A 19117-nucleotide genomic window follows, 5' to 3' on the forward strand; every position below is an offset into this window, starting at 1 on the left:
AGGAAATGTGTGTAAGTAACTCCCAGTATTAATTTCTGGTTTTTTTAGATCATGTCCTTCACCTTCTAGTGGAAGATTTTTCTACTGCGCTTTGAAGAATCATATCTTGCTTTTGGAAACACAATGTTCAAGGTCAGGGGAAGTTCATCTTTAAAAAAAAGGAAAAGTAGGTGTCATGACTAGGCCTGTTTCTTCCTGTTGTTCTGCTTATTAACGTGGCACCCATCACCATCATATCTGGGGGGCACAGATCCAGAAGATACATGAGCTTGCAAGTGAACAGTCTTACTGAAAATGAAGCGCACATGCTCTGAACAATGTAAGATTACTTACAAAAACAAGTATGTAAAAAGAAAGAAAAACCAGCTAAGACTACAATAGAGTGGAGAACCAGGGAGTTAAGAACTGTTGGAAGAAAACCATAAAGAGAGACCTAACATGATCAGATAAACCAGTGACCTCAGTATTACAGAAAATAGGTAAATTCTCCAATATATCTAATTCTTACAGGGTCTTCATCTGCCTGACCACAACCATGAAACGCAGTCATAAGGAGAAAGGTGTCTCCAAGTCAAGCACAGGCAATGCTAAATATCGGGGGGTTGAAGGAAAGTGAACATGGCTCCATGGGCAAATTCCAGTTGGTATCAGGCACCACAGCTACACTGCTTTCTCAGCAGCAGGAATGATTTGCACCAACAGAGGCTGCAATGAGAACCTCTGGCCACTGTAAATCCATAGGCTGTATCACCCTTCTGTCTTCTTTCCAGCTGAATAGTAACGCAGGATAGAAAAAACAAAAACAAAAATAAAAACCAACCAAACAAAAAACCAACAACAACAAAAAACTAAAACAAAACCAAAAAAAAAAAAAAAAAGAAGCTGAAGTTAAAAAGTGTTCCTTCATGGAAGGACCTGTCTTGTTGAAGGTTTGGCCCTAAAAGTCTAGTTGAGCTCTAAGACATTTTATCAAGACATGCATCACGCACCCAACTGCATTAATTTGCCAGCAAGTAAAATAAATATATTCCAGCCTTTGATTTAAGCCACATTAGGACAGAATATTTTTGCTCCAAGATTAAAAAGGCAGACTAATTTAAGAGGTCATCCAAGGCCTGGATAACTGTGTGTAGTTCTAAGTGTTTGTGTGCAGCTCCTACTGCAGGTTGCCAGACCTTAATTTAATCCCACTTCAAAAACTTAATTCCTTCAGTCGGGTAGATAGCTTGCCAGAAGTTTTTCTCTCCATCCTGCCTTGGACTTTCCATGAAGTAGAAAAATCTCAGAGTAATCAAGGTTTTCTTTGCAGTCTTTTTCTGCCCAATTAAAGCGTTATAAATAAAAGCTTACAAGAAATCCATGTACAAGACGAAAGCAAATCAAATTCAGATAAGCATTTAGCTACATACATCCAGGTAGTATGAGGAGGTAGAAAAACAGGCAAATATTCTTTGAATATTTATATAGACTATTTTCAATGCAGTTAGCAAGGTGTAATCTTTGAACTATTAGCCTGAAAAACATGCAGGTCTGTGACTCATCTTTGACCATCTGTTTCTGTGCATCATGTCATATAACTCCAGGGTTTTGGGGTTTTTTTGATATATTTGACACACTAGTACCTTCGGGAAAAAAGCAACCAAACAAAACATGGATTCTGTCTAGAACCTCACTTATACCTGGAAATACAAAAATGCTGAACCTATTAAAATGTCAGCAAAAACCCCCCATAACCAGGAGCAGCAGTTTCAATGTAGGATTGGCAAACAAAACAAAGGTGCGCTCTGCTGCAGCAGCCTCACTTCTCCAGAAACAAAGAGCAAGCTGGAAAAAGGCTCAAATGTAAAAAAATCAATACCCTAGGGAGGTGGCATGCTGCCCCCTGCCTCCCCCAGGCTCCACCACAAGCAAGGGATTTTATTTATACTTCTTAACTTTATTTAGACTTCTAGTTTTATTTATACTAGTACATTTGTGGTTCAAGACTGAAACAGCACGGGCTCTTTACGCTGGCAATTCGGAGCCACGCCCGCAGTGCCCTGGCCACCACACTGACCAGAGCCCAGGGGCCTCTGCCAGCTTTTCACACAACTGGAACATGTTGTGTGCTCCCACCTGCTCCTCACCTAGAGCCACAAACTCCCTGCATTTAAAGCATAACTGTTTGCATTAAAAGGACTCAAAGTCTCAAGCTGCAAAAGCTCTATCTAAATAACCTTCAGAGAGCTGTCCTTCCTTAGTTTTAATTACATCTGCCTGACATCTCTTCCCTCTTCATCATAGTCCATCGGTTCTTGCTCTTATCTCACTGTACTCATTATACTCTGTAAAGGACATCATCTAGTTGTTCTCATTAAGAAGTTACTGAAAAAATTAAAAAGCATAGAAGAAAACCAAAATATACAGGCAGATATAGCCAGAAACCACAAAGACAGTGCTTCCTCACCTTCCCCTAACAGACTGTGACCCTTCCTACTCCCCTCAGGTGGATTTCTTCCCATGCAGATAGAAGAAAAGTCAGTCTCCAAGAAAGAAAGAATTTGAAATTAGCCTTCCTCCAAGCAGGGTGCTGGACTAGACTTCCAGAGGTCCCTTCCAGCCAAAATAATTCTGTCACTCTACTTATGAATAAGCAACTGATTGAATCCAAATCTTTTTAAGAGTTTGTTTCAAGAATATCTGCCAGAGGAAAACACAGAGATGGGGAGTAAAACCAAAAAAACCACAATGAATTTCAAGACAGATACGTTATGTTTTCTGAACACTGAAAACCTATCTAATAGTAGTACTGTTTGAAAGCACTTTTAAATCAGTGGGTTTTAATTAAAGCTGGCATTAAGAGGTAAGCTGACTTTATAGGCAAGCATTCTCCTCAGCAGCAAAACAGAATTCTGGTTGTGATCAATTAAAAAAGCTTTTCTTTTCTGCACTGGCCCTTCCTTTTGAAGTAGATTTTTACACATCTACAATGATACAGATTTGCTCCAAGTAATGGCTCTTGTCAGCCAAGAGCAGCATTGATGTCCTCAGCTCGAGCTGCAGACACACTCAGACACACCCTGCATTGCTGGAAGTCTGTCTGTAATGAAGCTATTGCAAAATGTCAGCATCACGTACTATTAAACAATCGAAGTTAGTCATGTTGGATGGATGCCTTCAAGGAGGTCAAACCCAGAGAAAGTCCCACAAGGCTTGAGGGCTTGAAATAACATAATTTTCCATGCTGAAGATGAAATGAAGCCAAATTGTAACACATATAATTGTTTAGCCCTGTCTCTTCCAAAGCTGGTCATCTTTTCCACAGTGAGGACATCTCAGATTTAAGCAAGCCATCTGTCCACTGTCTACTTTTCCCACTGTCTCATTCTGACTGACTGTACATGCACTTGGCCTCTTCTCCAAAGACCCACGCTGTACACAAGCTGGACACACAAGAGGCTTCCCCTTGCAACCACAGAAAGAACTTTGACAAACAAACATTCTGAGTAGAATCACTTCAGTGCTTGAAGAAACTACAGAATAAACTAGGTACTTGAACTCCACAGATCTTTCCTTTCTCTGTCACAAGTTATTGCAACATACTGTTTTTAAAATTCCCAGCGAGACCAAAATGTGGGACAGGAACAACCCCCTTAAATGGCAATGCATGTTCCTAACCCAAAAGGACTCCATTAACACAGACAATTGTTATTAAAAGGCTTTTGCCATCATCACTAATGGTTGACTGTAAGTTAGGTTAGACAACTGTCAGGAATGACCAAGGTGAGGTTTATCCCAATAAGGCAGGAAGGATGGACAGACTCAGTGACCTATCATGAACCTTTCCGGGTACATATTTTTTATAAAGTCAAATAATTGGGGCTGAATTCCAGATTACAGCAACATGGAGCTGAGCAGGTACACCCTTTCAGCCCAGCTCTGTAGAGACAGACTCTAGCAGCCTCAGCTTCACCAGCCCAACCCTCCACCTGGGAAAGTAAATTCAGCCTCTTGGCAGAGCCAATAGTTCATCATGCTGGCAGAGCTACACTGCTTCCACTCCCAAAGGCTTCCATATCAACCCTCCCCTTTAAGTGCACCCTGCAATTTTTAAAAATAAATAGGTAAATAACCTAAATAATTTACATTACAACTGCAGTCCTTAAATTATTCTAAGGGTGAACATAGATGCAAGAAAACATTCTTATAGGAACAGCATTGTTTCTCACATCATATATGATGCAATTATGAGCGCAATAGTTTTACAGAAAACCTAGACATAAACATAAACTTAAACTTTAGCTGACCTACTTTCTTCAGCATGAAAAAGTATTTCTGATCAACAATTCTGAATATGCACATCCAGTTACACTGAATGCATGATTTGCATAATACCACCTACCTGCAGCTGCAAAGCACAAAACCATCAAAGCGAACACTGAAGTCACACAACTTGGCATTTTTCTAAATGCTGTATCTTATCAAATCAACTTGCTTTGTGGATCCTCATGTAGATTTACTTTCTTTGAAATTTGTGGTGAGCTTTGAAATCAGATCTTCTGGACTTTTAATTGCCTACAGAAAGAAGTAAAAATAAACATTAATACAAATACAACTTACAGAAATATTGTTAGATATTTAAAATTATCTCTCTTGTAAGAAGAGAAACAGAACTCTCTCTTAAAAGTGTAGTAGGGGAATGCATTTTATATTGTCAGATACACTAGGTATCAATAACCCAGTACTATTCCCCCTGTATTTCAGTACTCTTTTGCAGATGTTGCTCTTTTATATTATACATTGTGCAAGTTAGGATCTGCTTGGGAGTGAGGCCTCAGAGTCCTTTCTGTCAGCTAATACCAAAGTCCCACTGAAGCCAGCCAACAGTACTCACACCCTCAGACATGTTTATTTTAAATAATCAGACTTTCTCTGGAGCATATAAACATTTGTTTGCTCAGTTATTTGCTGCTACCTTTATTATAGCATGGAGAAATGTTTCACATGTGCTCTAGCTGGTTGATGGGTAACTAAAATTTAACTCATCGTTTCTCAGTATAACAAACTCTGAAAACTTTTCAATGCTACTTGACACTAAATATAAACATAAAAGTGTTCAGAATCCTTATTTTAGGAGACTTCAAGACATGATATACCAGGTCAGTTAAACAACTCTAGTGTGCTATGCTAATAAATGACAATCAGCTGGTGCCTGCAAGCCTTACAAACATTGAAAATTCTGACCCCAGAATGCATGCTGCAGATTTTGGAGGGGAAATGCTTAAGCAGATCCACAATAGCCTCTTCCACTTTTTTTAAAATTTATTTCATTCTCAGTCATCTAGATGTCTAGAATGAGATTACAGACCAGGAAGGTAAAGAACGGGAATGCTGGTATAGTGCCTTCAGGAGCAGATGACAGATGGCACCTTGGCAACCACTAACACTCATCATAAAGCACTGCAGGAAATTACAAACCTCCATCATGGGACTAAGTGACAGCAAAATGCTGAGTCAGGATCAGGTGGCAACATGAATATCACTTAAAAGGTTCTTGCTGACATGAAAATGGAATGAAGTACAAGGACAAAAGGCCAGATTCTGTTATACAGTGTGTGCCATGCTGCGCACCAGCAGAAGCTTGCTCAACCAAAACCTGCACCTAGACCAGCACTTCAATACCAGCACCCCTGGGGCCCTGAGGAAACTCAAGAAACTCCTCAGCAGCATTTCTGCACGGGTTATTTGGTGGGGACGGCACTGCCCTGTGTGCACAGTGCTGCATCTACACTCCTGAAAGGGCTGTTGGGGCCCAAGGCCACAACTCCAGCCTCCTGCAGATCCTTCACTCAGCACCCAGCTCCCGGAACCTCCAACTGGGCTTGGCAGCGCCCCAGATCCCACTGGGAGTTGGGGGGAAAGGAGCAGCTCTGCAGGCTGCTGGGAACAGACACACAATCCTGCAGAACAGCAGCATTTGGGGAGAGCAAGGAGCTGACAATCTGTCACAAAATGGGGGTTCATGCAGCTCCTTTTCAAGCGTCCCACGTAAAATGCACTTTTGGCAAAATGGCAAGACAGGACACATACTGAGCATTATTTGGGAAGTCAAATATAAACTGGAATAATTTGCCGCTGTTTCTCTATACGATGAAAATAAACCTAACTCTACCTGGTGGTAGTATTTGATTGCTAGTTCCATTTTTAAATGCTGCCATAAAGAAAAATTATCAAATAGAGCAAATTATGAGGTTTCTAGTCAGTCTTATCTATAGAAGACCATCACAATGTTCTGCAAGATGTCCTATGTGCAAAGAGGCAATGAGAAGCATTCTGAAACCCAAGTTACTGATGCACAGCCATTTCAGCACCAACAATGAACACACAAGAGAAACCAGAAAAAGAGCAACTACAGCACATATGCTTATGTACCAAACAAGAAAACCCAAGATATGACTTAGATCACTGTCCCATCTGCACAAGCCTCTCATTCCTCAGTGAGTTTAATAAGGCACCAAGTTGTGTAGAAATAGGGAGCACAGGGAAAGAACTGGAGAGAAAGAAATTATCTTTAGAATCCCATTCTACCTGAGCATCTAAATACATTAAAACGACAAACTGCAATTGAACTTGGATGAAAGTCCTTTTGAAAAACGTGATTTAAAAGGCAGAGAGAACACGTGCACATTTCCATCTGTAGGAGTGATTTGATTCCTACCAAAACCCACTGACCAATAACATTTCCAAGGTATAACTCAGAGCTGCCAGTATATGATTGAAAAGCCCTAAGCTTCTACCCTGATTCTGCCAGTTCATGAAGGGTGAATAATGAAGACTTAAATGAAATTTAGAAGAGCTTTCTGAAGAGTGAGCTTACTTGCTTGAAGACATATACTCACACACTTAAAATGGAGGGCAAATATCAAACAACATGAAAAGGTGACAAACTGACAGTGAATTTCAAGAATTTAGGATGAATGATATCCAAACTGTCAGCTCCACAGCTGCAATTTAAGTCAAAGGACAGACAAAACTACTATTAATAACTCATTTAAGACTACTAAGACTACTAAACCTACTAAGCAGGCAATTTGTCAATATTTGACAAAATTTGATCACATGTGGCAGGAATCAGCTACTAAGCTGCTATTAAGTGACCATCTGAAAGTACCAAACAAACCAACCAACAACAACAAAAAAGTGACAAAACTAATCTGTGGTGCAAAATCTGCCAGATTTTGCTTCAGTGCGAGACCTGCTGCCACTAGAAAAAATGTGAAACCTGCAAACTAGGAAAAGCCAGTCCACAAAATAGGAAGATATTTCCTTTGAAATAAGAGAAGAAAGCTGTGCAAAGGGATAAGGAACCTAAACTATTTACCCAAGAAGTAAACACAACTGCTAGCCAACTTGACATTCAGACAAAATTTCCAAGAGAATCATCTTTTCCTTTGGGGTATATCTGGGTGGCTATTTTTGTAAATGAGATCACGAAAGGGCATATTATAACCAAAAAATCCTGATGTGGAAGAGAAAGAGAAGACATGAGAGTGTTGGGTTTATTAAGTATGCTTTCATGCCAATGCTATTTACAACAAGCGGCAAGGAAGGCTGGCAACAGAGGGCATCTCAATCAAAACCATTGAAGACTATGGAGTCATTTTCAATGAAATCTGCTGTTGTAAAGGCCACTAGTCCTGGTAAAGTGAGAGTCTAAAAGCAGAGACCCTGTTTTGTTTAGAAATATATATCTGCAGATCACATCATGAATATGTGCTGCTGGGAAGCAGTCAGGAAGAACCTGACTGCTACTAGCTGTTATCAGGTTTGAAAGAAGACTGGGGAAATGGAAGGGGAGGAAACATATTTTGAAGTACATAAGGACAAGCAGAGGAGAAAGCATGAGGTTTTAATTCAGTTTCAACTAGGAGCTTCTGATGCCCATGAGGATTTTGAGGCATAAGGGCTTAGCTAGAACCCAGTGAAAAGCATGGTTCTATTGAAAGATTCCAAAGCACTGACTGGAAGAACAGATCTCATTGCTGTGCTAAGGTAGAGGGCAACAAATGTTGTCCTTAATTCAGTGGTACTTAAAGGAATCTACAGTTGTTAGAGCCAGCAGCAGAGGAAACACAAATCACTTGAGTGCACTACTATCTTCTCTCCATCTTTCACCTACATAAATAGTTTTCTTTGTAAAAATCTGCTACTCATCTTCCTCAGAATTGCAGTCTTTGGATTTTTTAAAGCTAACCTTTGAACTAAAAAGTCACCTTTAATATTACAACAACATGGAAAAATTCACAGGCTAGAAGCATGATGCTTACTCTTAAAAAAGCATCTTTATGGATTTTCCAGTTCTTACTGACAGGTACTCCAGGCCATAAAGCTCTGAGGTCTATGGATGGCTTGTCACTAAGAAATTGCATTCTGCATGTTCTGCCACTAGAAGAAATGTCTCCACCCCAACACGGGCCTAATGCTCTCTAGAAAGGGAATGGGACTCTGCTCTAAAGTGCTTGAGGAACTATAAATGAATATGAACAAGTGTACACCCTGGGTTACGTTCAGGCTCCAGGACATTTGAGCACCTTTCTACTCAGCCCAGTTCTGTACCTCTAGCCAAGTACCTATTATGCAGTAGTCTTCCTGAAATCAGCAGTCTCCTTAACTTCAACTTTTACACACTTCTCTTCTCTTGGTAAATTTATTTTTGCTTACTTCTTCAAAGCTTCTCTGCCCAGACCAACCTGCAGGCAGCCAGATGCACAGATTCTAGGGTGTTTCTGTTTCCTATTAAAGGCTTCTCTAGCATAGGAATTTGCCACGTTTCTTGCTGAATTGGGATCTTATTGTTTTATTTACTCCTTTTACGTCTGTTCCCTTAAGCCCTTTCCCCAACAGCCACCATCTGTTTCATTAATCAGCACCTACCTTTCCCATACAAGTTCTTCCCCTGCCTTAACTCTATCCTTCTTGTTGTCTAAACTTTTCCTTTACTGCCTGAAGAATAACTTCCACTTCCTCTCTGCCTTATCAGCATGGACTCTGGTAATTCCCTCCTCTTTCCACGTGTGGTGCCAGAGCTTGCACAGCTCTCTACAATGCTGCTAACAAACACTTCTCTACCAAAGCAAGCCAAAATCCCTCCTCCTCTCAAGTCACATCACAAGTCCCAACAAAGTGAATGGGGATACTTGAGCAAAGCCAGCAGGATCTGTCCCTTTGTGTTGTTTTGCCATAGCAACGTGAACCCAAGTTTCTAGGCCATCCAAGGCCGCCTTCACAGCCAAAGCTTTCTCACTTTTTGTTTGCTTGTTTTACGCATGGCAACCATTTCACTCATTTAACCGGTTTTTCTTCCACTTGTCCAAGCTGCTTCCCTGTGGAAATGCAGTGAATACATGCATGCCATGTGTAAGTAAATAAGGCAAACATTTGGAATCAAGTACACCCAATCTCAAGTTAAAAAAAAAAAAGCACAAATAGTTAACTGTATGAGCAGTTCTATAAACTTAGGAACAGCAAAAGAGCTTATTTATAACCCGACTCCTATCAAAAATGCATTTTTGAAGACTTATTAGCTGACATTTATCATGTCAAATCTGCACAACTTGCACACATACAGGCAGGAAGGCTGATTAATAGGATTAGCAAATGTTCATGTGGAATTGAAAATTTGTCCGTATTTTTAAATGTCTATGTCCAAGGCATATACACAAAGTCCCAGAAGTTCATTCAGAACTCAAAATAGTAACTTATTCATAAACTATAAAGGGACAGATTCTGGTTTAGAAACAACAAAGTGGTTTCATTTTCAGGGAATATATGAATAGTAATAAAACTAAAAACCCTGACATATCATAAAGTCCAGGGAAAAAGTAACTCTGATGTCCTGCAGTTCACATGCTGCTGTGCTTGTAATGGGACATTTCAACAAGTCACAGTTAAAGGCTATGGGAACTGGAAGAATGCCAAATGAAGATGTTTTATGCCATTTAGTAATGTGCCCCTCTATTCCATGTGACTTTTGTTTTAGTGTTTTGTTTATTTATTTTCTTATTAATGTATTATAATGTAGCCTGCCAAATTACAGAAACAAAAATACAAACAAATAAGTCCAATAAAAATGTGAAACCATTCCACCTATTGAGTACCCGGTACATATTTTGCCCACAGCTGGAATGAAACTCCAGTGTGGATGGGGGTGCCTATTCTCAGTATCATTTCATAACCAACTTCCCCTTCAGCTTCACAACTTTCCCCTTTTTTAATCACCTGATTTTATTGCTGTTGATTTAGATGACATCAGACATTGGAAGTTTCAGGTGAAGAATCACTGCATAATACAGCACAAAAGTAAGAGACAGTTTACAGAAACAGGACCAAAAAATCATTCTGTTATATATTCCCAGGACTTCCCTTTCCCAAAACAGAGGGAGGTATGCAGCTAAATCTTCCTAGGCTGAGGGCAAGGTTTTGCTTACCTAGTGTAAACAAGAGAATAGTCTCTTAAAAGGATCAGGATGCAGGAGGGTCGCAATGCGTGGAAGGGAAGGAAGTGCATTTGGGCATCTTTTAGTGGAAGGAGTACACAAGGCTTCCACAAGGAGCAGACTGGTACAGATTGCTTTTTGACAACAGCAGAAATTCCTAGAGGTTACTGAACCTCTACATGAGGAAGCACAGATGGCACTGCAGACAGAGTTTAACAAGACCAACACCCCACATGTAATCTGAGTACCAAATCAGAATTTTTTTCCTTTATCATAGAGCCCTCAGGCACTTCCTACATCAGGACATCTCTGAAGAGAGTGGAGAAAACAAGAGGCAGATGCTGTACAGCTCTCATACTGTAATGGCTCAAGCAATCTGCAATCTCACACCAGCTTCAGCTGTGTATTTTCTGTGCAACTCACAGCTACTCTATTCTTTCACAGGCAAAAGAAGTCATAACAGGACCTCACCTTGGCCACGGCAGCACCCCCTTAACACCTGTCTGGAAAGACAACACTGCTTCTGGCATTCTGTTTCCACCTTCTAGTTAGAAGATGGACAAGAAATCTCACTGATCTTACCAGGGAATACCAGCAGCACAATTATATGCCATCTTTCTGATACAGATTAAGAAAGCAAAAAAGCAGAGATTACTAGAAACATACATACATAAAAACCTGGCAACCCAAGAAATCTCAAATGTACGTTTAAATAAAACTCAAGTTCCCAATTAACCAGTAATATCTCACCACATCTAACAGGAAATAAGCTTATGGTTTTTAAATGGAACGTGCTGCTTCTAAGAAGTTTACCCTAAAACAAAAACAAAGGCAATAGAAATAGGAATCTTCATGCTAAGCAAGCTCATCATAACTTGCATGAAAAATCATCTCTACAACCTTTCCTTCTCATAGTTAAATTTCTTTGGACTAATTACCAACTTTTTTTATTGTTTCTAATTGGAAACAGAATAGGTTTCCTGGCACTGGACTATCTCACTCTTCACAAACACAGTAGCAGCCAACAACTTCACACAAATTTAATTTATCTAAAGTTTTACTTGGCCAGGTTTCTAATTGCACACCTAAACTAAACAGATAACAGCTCTAATGTACCTATCAAGACAGATATAACCCTAGGGAGGGCATCTCTGCGGAATTGAAGCCACAGCAGGATGGCAAGTTACCAACAATTCAGCAACGCCTCTTCCACACAGGGTAAAAGATTTCTGCAAATTGCTGTTAATGAATGCTTGGCACTGTTATTTTTTTCAATATTGAACTGCAAAACCCTAGGACTGCATCTAGAAATATTCCACCTAGAACCTTCCTACCAGGAAAAAAACCTAAATCCATCACTGGTGGATTTAAAATCTTGAAATTACCTCTACACATTTAGAAAAGTAGTTTTGAAACCATGACCTATAAATACCTGAAACTGTTTGGGCTAATTGTGAGAAACCCACAAGAAGTATGATGAAAAGCAAGACTACAGCATTAAACAAATTCACTGTATAAGGATGCAATTCTCTTTGGGAAGGGTAAAACAAACAAAAAAGACAGTCAGTAAATAAATGAACAGGATTGAAAATCAGTGCTTCTCATTACAGGGGAATTAGATGAAGCGATACAAACCAGCCCTCCTTACTGCCGTGGGCCATTAGATACTACAAGAAATAAATTAACAGGCTGAAATATTAACTACTAGGTATTTTAAAGTTAACTGCATGCATTGTCAGACCCACATTTTGGAAAAAAAGCCAAACAAAACAGAACAACAAAAGAAACGTGTCTTTCGGTCTCTAGAATAAGAAACTCTAATAGGCAGGCAGATGAGTAGATTATTTCTTCAGGTTGCTAAACAAGAATGCAAGATAAACACACCAAAAGTTATCTGTTAGCCACTAAACTTTCAGCTTCACACCTTACAGATAGGAAACTTCTCCCACACAAATAGGGAAGTCCTTAAAGGGACACACAGTTAAAAGAAGGAGTCAAAAAGAGTTTCCCTTTGTGTAGGGGTACCTACTATCTCACTTTCTGTCAAATAAATGGTGCTATTCCATTTGTTGAGCAGAAAAACCCATTCACATTGGAGCAAAATTTTTTCATAATTTTTTTTTATTTATAAGCACTTCTTTGAGGATTTGCTTCACTCAAGGTATGAATCACTAACATGTTCCACTCAGAATGAGTGGAGAACACTCCCATGAAATCATTACCATTCAGAATTTCCTTTGATCATTTTATATTAAAGGTGTGAATGACAACTGTAAAAAATTTTTTCGGCATAGGTATGGGAAGAAGGAGGACCACAACAAACTCCAGTAGTCATATAAATAATTTGTCAGAAGAACCTTTCTGTCAGAAGGAAATTATCATCTACATAATCATCACTGGAGTGAACCAAATCACCAGATCTACAAGTATTTAGAAACAGTGGTGATTTTAACTGCTGGAGGGAGGAACTAATCTATCACAGAACACAAGCTGTACATACTGGAGGAGTGACTTGGCTCATTAATGCAATAGCTTTATTACAAGAAAAGGCTCTTTTCAAATACCACAACAGCTGCTTTGGAAAGCAGAACAGAATTTTGTTTCATTCAAACCATTGTAAAAAACAACACATCACACGTGTGATAAAATACCACCATAGTTCTTAATCACACAGGATCAAATGCAGCTACAGTCTAACAACTTGTCAAATCTAAGGCAAAAGAGGACATACCAGTCCTCAATCCACCTCCAGCTTCTTGGCAAAGAAACACACCAATTCAGCAAGTTTATACTACACAGTAAACTCACTGGACACTTTGGGATTTTTTTATTGTCCCTGCCTCACACAATACAGCTCACCAATTTCCAACAGAAAATGCCTATGCTTACAAAGGAGAACCAGAGAATAAATGAATTGCCACTATTCTTTAGAATCACTGACAACACTTTATATATCACAGCCCCTGTTGCCTTCTGTGCAGAAAAACAACCTCTACACAATAGCTCTATAATTAACTTGTTTCAGACTGAAGACCTCTAGATAAGCTGTTCTTCTGCAATCTAAGCAGGTCTCTTGCAAGGTCACAACAGAAATTATCTAAAAGAGAGGCCCTTCCCAGCTGACTCTCAAAATTTTCTAACATCTTGCAACAGGAAAGAAGAAAAAAAAAATCGGAATTTGGCCAACTAGTGTACTGAAATTTGAGAGATTATAACAGAGAAGTGCTAAATATAAGGCCATTGAATTTGTTAATAATAAGCAGGTGTCACTCACTTTTAAGTACTATTCACAGGATGAAGATGAAATTATTATTTTCACATTTTCCTCAAAAACACCATTCATTTCATTATAGAAACATCAGAAACTAGCATACTTCCCAAGACCTAATTATTTGTAAGCAGTACAAATAAACAGTTATTACACTTCAAATGCAATATATGAAATGTTCTCTGCAAAACTCAACAAATATGACTGCTTAGATAAGGTCAAAAAGTAAGTTCTTCTTTAAAAACATCTATTTTGTGATAATTTATATTCCATATTTTTAAATTTCAAGTAAGTGGCAGCTTTAAATGGCAGCTTTAAACCTCCTTCCATGATTTCCAGAGATATCTGGAATCTGGTAAATCTCTTTCATTTTGGCTACCACAGAGTTAATTGTTGCTGTAACAGCACAAGAAATGCTGCTCTATTGGATGAATGCCAGCACATAAAAATGCGAATCCACAGTGATGGATAAAGCAATTCCAACTGCACTACTTTTTGCTAGTACATTTTTATGGCAAAACATGCTTGTATTCATGAAGTGGCTAGAAACTAGCATACCACTGTTAATCACCACAAATAGAAGCTATAGAAGTAATGCCTATTTATAATACACAAATATTTTGTGGAACTAGATCAAAAGCAATGTGATTGCAAAGACATTTGCAATCTATATCCGAGATAGTATTTTCTGAGATTCACATAAATGGCCCAAGACTTGATAATTCATGTCTTAAAATTTAACACAATATTATTGGAGGTATCAAAGAAAATAATTGTAAGACAAATTAGGCAAAGATTTACCACTGTTTTCAAATCACATTAAAGCAGAAATTTCAGTTTGGCTTTACAAAGTACACACTTCAGCATCTCAGAGAACCATCTGGAGAGAAAGTTTTAGGATTCCATGAAAACAACGGAAGATGAAGACTGCCAATGGAACTTAACATACACCTTTTTGCTCCTTTAGTAGCAGGCAACACCATTTAATGTTCTTAGAGAACAATGCATGGCCACTGAAATATGCATATACTTTATGCTGTGCCATTAGTGCCATGCCAGAAACAGAGCTTACACATCTTGCTTCAAACCTGACCTGGGACTGGTAATTTCAGTTGAACTCTATTGTGTCTGTACTTGCTCTAACACCTAATGCGGCTGGAATAGACAACTCTTATCACTCACAAGCAGCAATTTGGTTACTATGTAGCAAATGCTCCTTGGCATGTTTTTACCCCACCATCAGTGAAAGGTGGCCTAACCCCAAGCAGAAGCAGCAAGATTCTGGCATTTACCGTGGGTAAAAGCCGTTCCCCAGCTCTTACTGAGGAATAGCTGACACTCTGCAAATTCCCATTCAGCCATCTGGTTGTGCATCCATACCTTCAGTATTTGCCATTTGGCTGCACCAGACTTCACAGACCAGAAAGCAATATGGATTGGTGCGAGCCATCCACATAACCATCTTTGGCAACAGCCTTTACATTCAGTATTCCTGGAACAAAAGATTTAATCATTATGCCAATATGAATCAAAAAATCATTATTGCTCTGTGCTGGGACCATCATTTGACCTCTACAGTAATAGGCTAGCAATGACTTCTTAAAACCTAAGAGAATATCTAAAAATATTTTCTCTTATGGAAATCCTAAATACTAGAAATAGTTTCTTGTGAGAACACAACTGCTTTGCAAGTCAACTTGAGCTCTCAAGATGTCTACATACAATCATATGTGATCTAGTAAGAGCTCCACTGTGAAAATATTTTGTCTAGTTCATGATCTGAAACTTTGCAGGATTACTCAAAATATCATTTCTTGGGTTTAATTCACTTCAAATATCTTCAAAGGGAAATTTCACTCTCATAAACCTGTAGTGTTTTCACAAGTCAGTCATGGCTAATATGACAAAAATTGCATTCATAAGAATGGGAGATATGCCTGCTAGAGGAAATTTATAAACAAGTATTTGAAAATAATGTGTTTATTTCAATGTATGTGTGTGATCCAAGTAAATTATCATTCACCTTCTAAAGAAATGCTATCAAAAGTATAGGCCCAAAGTTTTAATAAATTACAACTGTGGTAGGAGGAGAGACTTTATAGTCAGCAAGTTTTGTGTTCCCCCTGCTGGTTTAGCAATTGACTTCCAAACACTGTTCCTGTGGCAGGCATCAAGATTCTGGGGTATGAAAATATGTTTTGCATGCCAGGAACAACAACTAAAAGTTACTTTTTAAAAGAACTCACACCCTTGGTGGATATCACTTACATGCTTTGACTAGATGAGGCTCTGGACACACAAAACATGCATCAAAATCAACAACGAAACAAGATGTCCCCAGGGACAGAAAGCATGTCAAGAGAGAAAAATCTGAAGTGTCACTTTAAACTTGAAAAGGTTGGACTGCAGCAAACAATTGGGGGAAGCAAGTTTCAGAGTAAAGGACTCTTCACTGAAGGAAGCCAATGACCTGCCCCCCCTCCAACACACGTCCCTCCCTTCCTCCCCCAGCCCAGCACCAGCTGCAGCAGTGGCCCAGGTCTGCATTTGAGGAGCAGCTCCTCCTCAGCTGGAACTCAAGCCCTGTAAGCTTTCATGGGTTAAACTGGAACCCTTCAAATGAATAAACATCTTCCATTAACATTCTACTAACACTCTTGTTGGGAATACTTTGACAGGATACCTGTGCAGGGCTAATTAAAACCCAGCTACCAACTCATGCTGTGGCAGGCATTTGTGAAAAAAAAAAGCATGGACTGCAAGGGAAATAAAGTCATCTTTGTAAGTAGCATTAAACAAATATTTTGTCTTGAGAAGACATTTCATTTACAGATGTAAAGTCTTCCATATATGAGACAACAATAGTATCAGTCCTGTGGGTCACCATGAGACAAACCTAATTGATGCCACAGTTAGTGAGCAGGCAGCTCTCTCACTTTGGGTTTTCTACCCATTGTGGGTCTGATTTCAGCCTCTTTGACCTCACCAAACAAACTTAGATCAGTATAAATACAGACCCAACCAGAAAAACTTTTTGTTAGAACCAAAACCATGGCACTTGTAAGTCCAAGTGTCTCTTTAACAACTTCCAAACACCAGAAATATTCCGTAAAAAATGAACCGTGCTAATGATCATACATTTGAGAACAATAAATTATAGCAAACCAATTTCAACAGCTATAGCTTAATAGAACTGAGATAAGTAGATTTACATCTGGTTACCTCCACAGCAAGTGGAAAAGGCATAACTGCACACGCACACTACACCTGAAGAAGTCCTTTTTTTTGAAAGGGAGAAGAAGTATCATATCCTGTGCTGTTTGACACCAATGACTTTGGAACTACAAGCGCACTTGAAACTGTGGAAAGCTCGTGTTTAAAAAGTTACTTAATTTACATCGAACATTGAAGCTACATTCTTGTTTTTACTAGGAGAACCCTACTCAGAAGCCTGCAGTGACCTGACTCCAGTGCATCATCCCCTGCAAACTATGCAGCAGTAACTCCCACATGTCAATTCCTCAGTGAAATAGCACTGAAGGGATATTATACTGGCCCTTCTCACTTACACTAAACGCACACTCTACTGGTACATTGCCGAGTTCTCACCTGGCCTCATGAAGGGTACGAAGACACTCGCGCACAGCAGAGCGAGCCTCTGCAAAGCATTTCGCTCGCTGCCCGCAACGCGCCCAGCACGCACCCACCGGCAGGACACAGCGACTGCCGCTCGGACACCTGCAGCTGCCCCCCGCCAGGCGCCCACCTCTCGGCTCTCCCCTCGGTTCCCACAGGGAGCCCGCAGCCCGCACGGTGCCGAGGGGCGAGCCGCTCCTCCCGGCACGCGTGCGGACGCTGACCGCCCCCGGCAGCTCCCGCACCCCGCGCCCGGCGGAGGCCCCCGGGACCCTCCCGCTCAGCCTGGTCACGGTGACACCTCGAGAGGCGCACACCCCGCGCCCGCCCCAGCGGACGGCGCATCCCCGCGGGGCGCCCGGCCCGAAACGCCGCCGGCGGGGCGGGGGTCACGGCCGCCGCACCTACCCGGCGGCAGGTCTGTCCACGCCGCGTCCCGCGGGGCAGCCGCGCGGCAGAGCAGCTACGCCATGGGCACCGCCGGCCGGGACGGGAACGCAGCCCTCACCGAGGCCGCCCAGCGCCGGCCACCGCTGCCCGGCCCGCGGTGCGCGGAGGAGGCGGCGAGGAGGCGGAGGCGGAGGAGGCGCGTGTGCGCCCGCCCGGCCTCCGGCCCGGCAGTAACCCCGCGGCCCGCGGGGCGGGGCGGGCGGGCGCGGGCGGTGCCGCCATTGGGCGCGGGGCGGAGACGGCGCCGTGACGGCCGCGCCCGCCGCTGCTGCCCCTCGCGCCCGCGTGCCGGGAGCGCGCGCCGCGGCCCCCGCCTGTCCCGTCCCGTCCCGCACCTGAGCCCCGCCCGCCCTGCCGGGAGCCCTGAGGGGGTCCTGGGGTCGCACACGGCCCGGCCGCGCTAGCAGCCAGGGGCTCGAAAACCCCCGCGCAGTCGGGGCTGGGGGCACAGTCCCCGCTCACGGCAGCCGGAGCCGGCAACGGCCTTTTAGTTACCGGCCTCGAAACCGCGTGAGGCCGCCGGGCACCGCGTCCGTAACGGAGCCTGGGCTGCGCTCGGTATCGGGCCCAGTGCGAGCGGCGGTGTGACGGTGCCCTGCCCTGTGCACCGAGGTACGTCCCTGCAGCCCCCGAGCGGGCCCAGCTCCCACCGGCGGCTGGCGCAGAGCGAGGCCCCGGCCGCCCCCTCAGAGCTGCCACCTCAGCCACGGGCAGCCAAAAGCCCACATCAGAACAAACTTCGGCAGAGCTGACCTCGTTTACAGCAGAGCAAACTATTCCAGTTCACTCGAGGTTCTGTATGGTAGAAAATAACAGAAAGTGCTGTTCAGTGCAGAAGGCACGCTTAAGATTGTCAAATCCCCCAACTTCAAGACTATCGAGTTGTGGAGCAAACTGTCGTTAAGGGAGCTGCACCACAGATGAGGCCTTTCCACCCACAACTTCATCCTTCAGCAGGATGAACAGAGTTAGTTTCTGACACAGTCCTGCAACATCAGTCTCCAAACCTATATGTCCTCTAAAGGTCATGGTAACAAGAGCAGTACTAGAACTTGGCAAACATTATTCTAGCAAAACTCCCATCACAAAATTAAGCCCTACTCCTATTATTATCCAAGTAAGCAATTGTCCTTCTGTAGGCATGGAGACAATGTGGAGATACAGAAAAGTAGAGAGGAGTTTCAGGATGTTTCAGCAAAACTTTACTAGTTTACTTGGCTTTCTTACTGAGGGGATTGGGGGTGAGTTGATTTTTTTCATAATGTTCCATGACTTCAGGGCCTTTGCC

At 41.8% G+C, this 19117-nt stretch overlaps 1 protein-coding gene across 2 annotated transcripts in view; it reads right to left on the reverse strand.

The window, feature by feature from the left end:
- Nucleotides 1–18013, reverse strand: part of TGFBR3 (transforming growth factor beta receptor 3) — a 113341-nt gene extending 95328 nt beyond the window's left edge. Inside the window, exons 1-2 of one of the 2 annotated variants that reach the window (XM_038143687.1) lie at nt 17788–18013; nt 4382–4554 (exon numbers count right to left, since the gene is read on the reverse strand). In XM_038143687.1, coding sequence (XP_037999615.1) covers nt 4382–4439 — 58 coding nt within the window. In that variant the 5' untranslated portion in view covers nt 4440–4554; nt 17788–18013. The remainder of the gene's footprint in view (nt 1–4381; nt 4555–17787) is intronic. The other variant, XM_038143685.1, reaches the window with a different exon arrangement.
- Nucleotides 18014–19117: the final 1104 nt, after the last annotated feature.

Source organism: Motacilla alba, chromosome 8 (assembly GCF_015832195.1).
Source record: "Motacilla alba alba isolate MOTALB_02 chromosome 8, Motacilla_alba_V1.0_pri, whole genome shotgun sequence".
Classification (NCBI taxonomy): domain Eukaryota; kingdom Metazoa; phylum Chordata; class Aves; order Passeriformes; family Motacillidae; genus Motacilla; species Motacilla alba.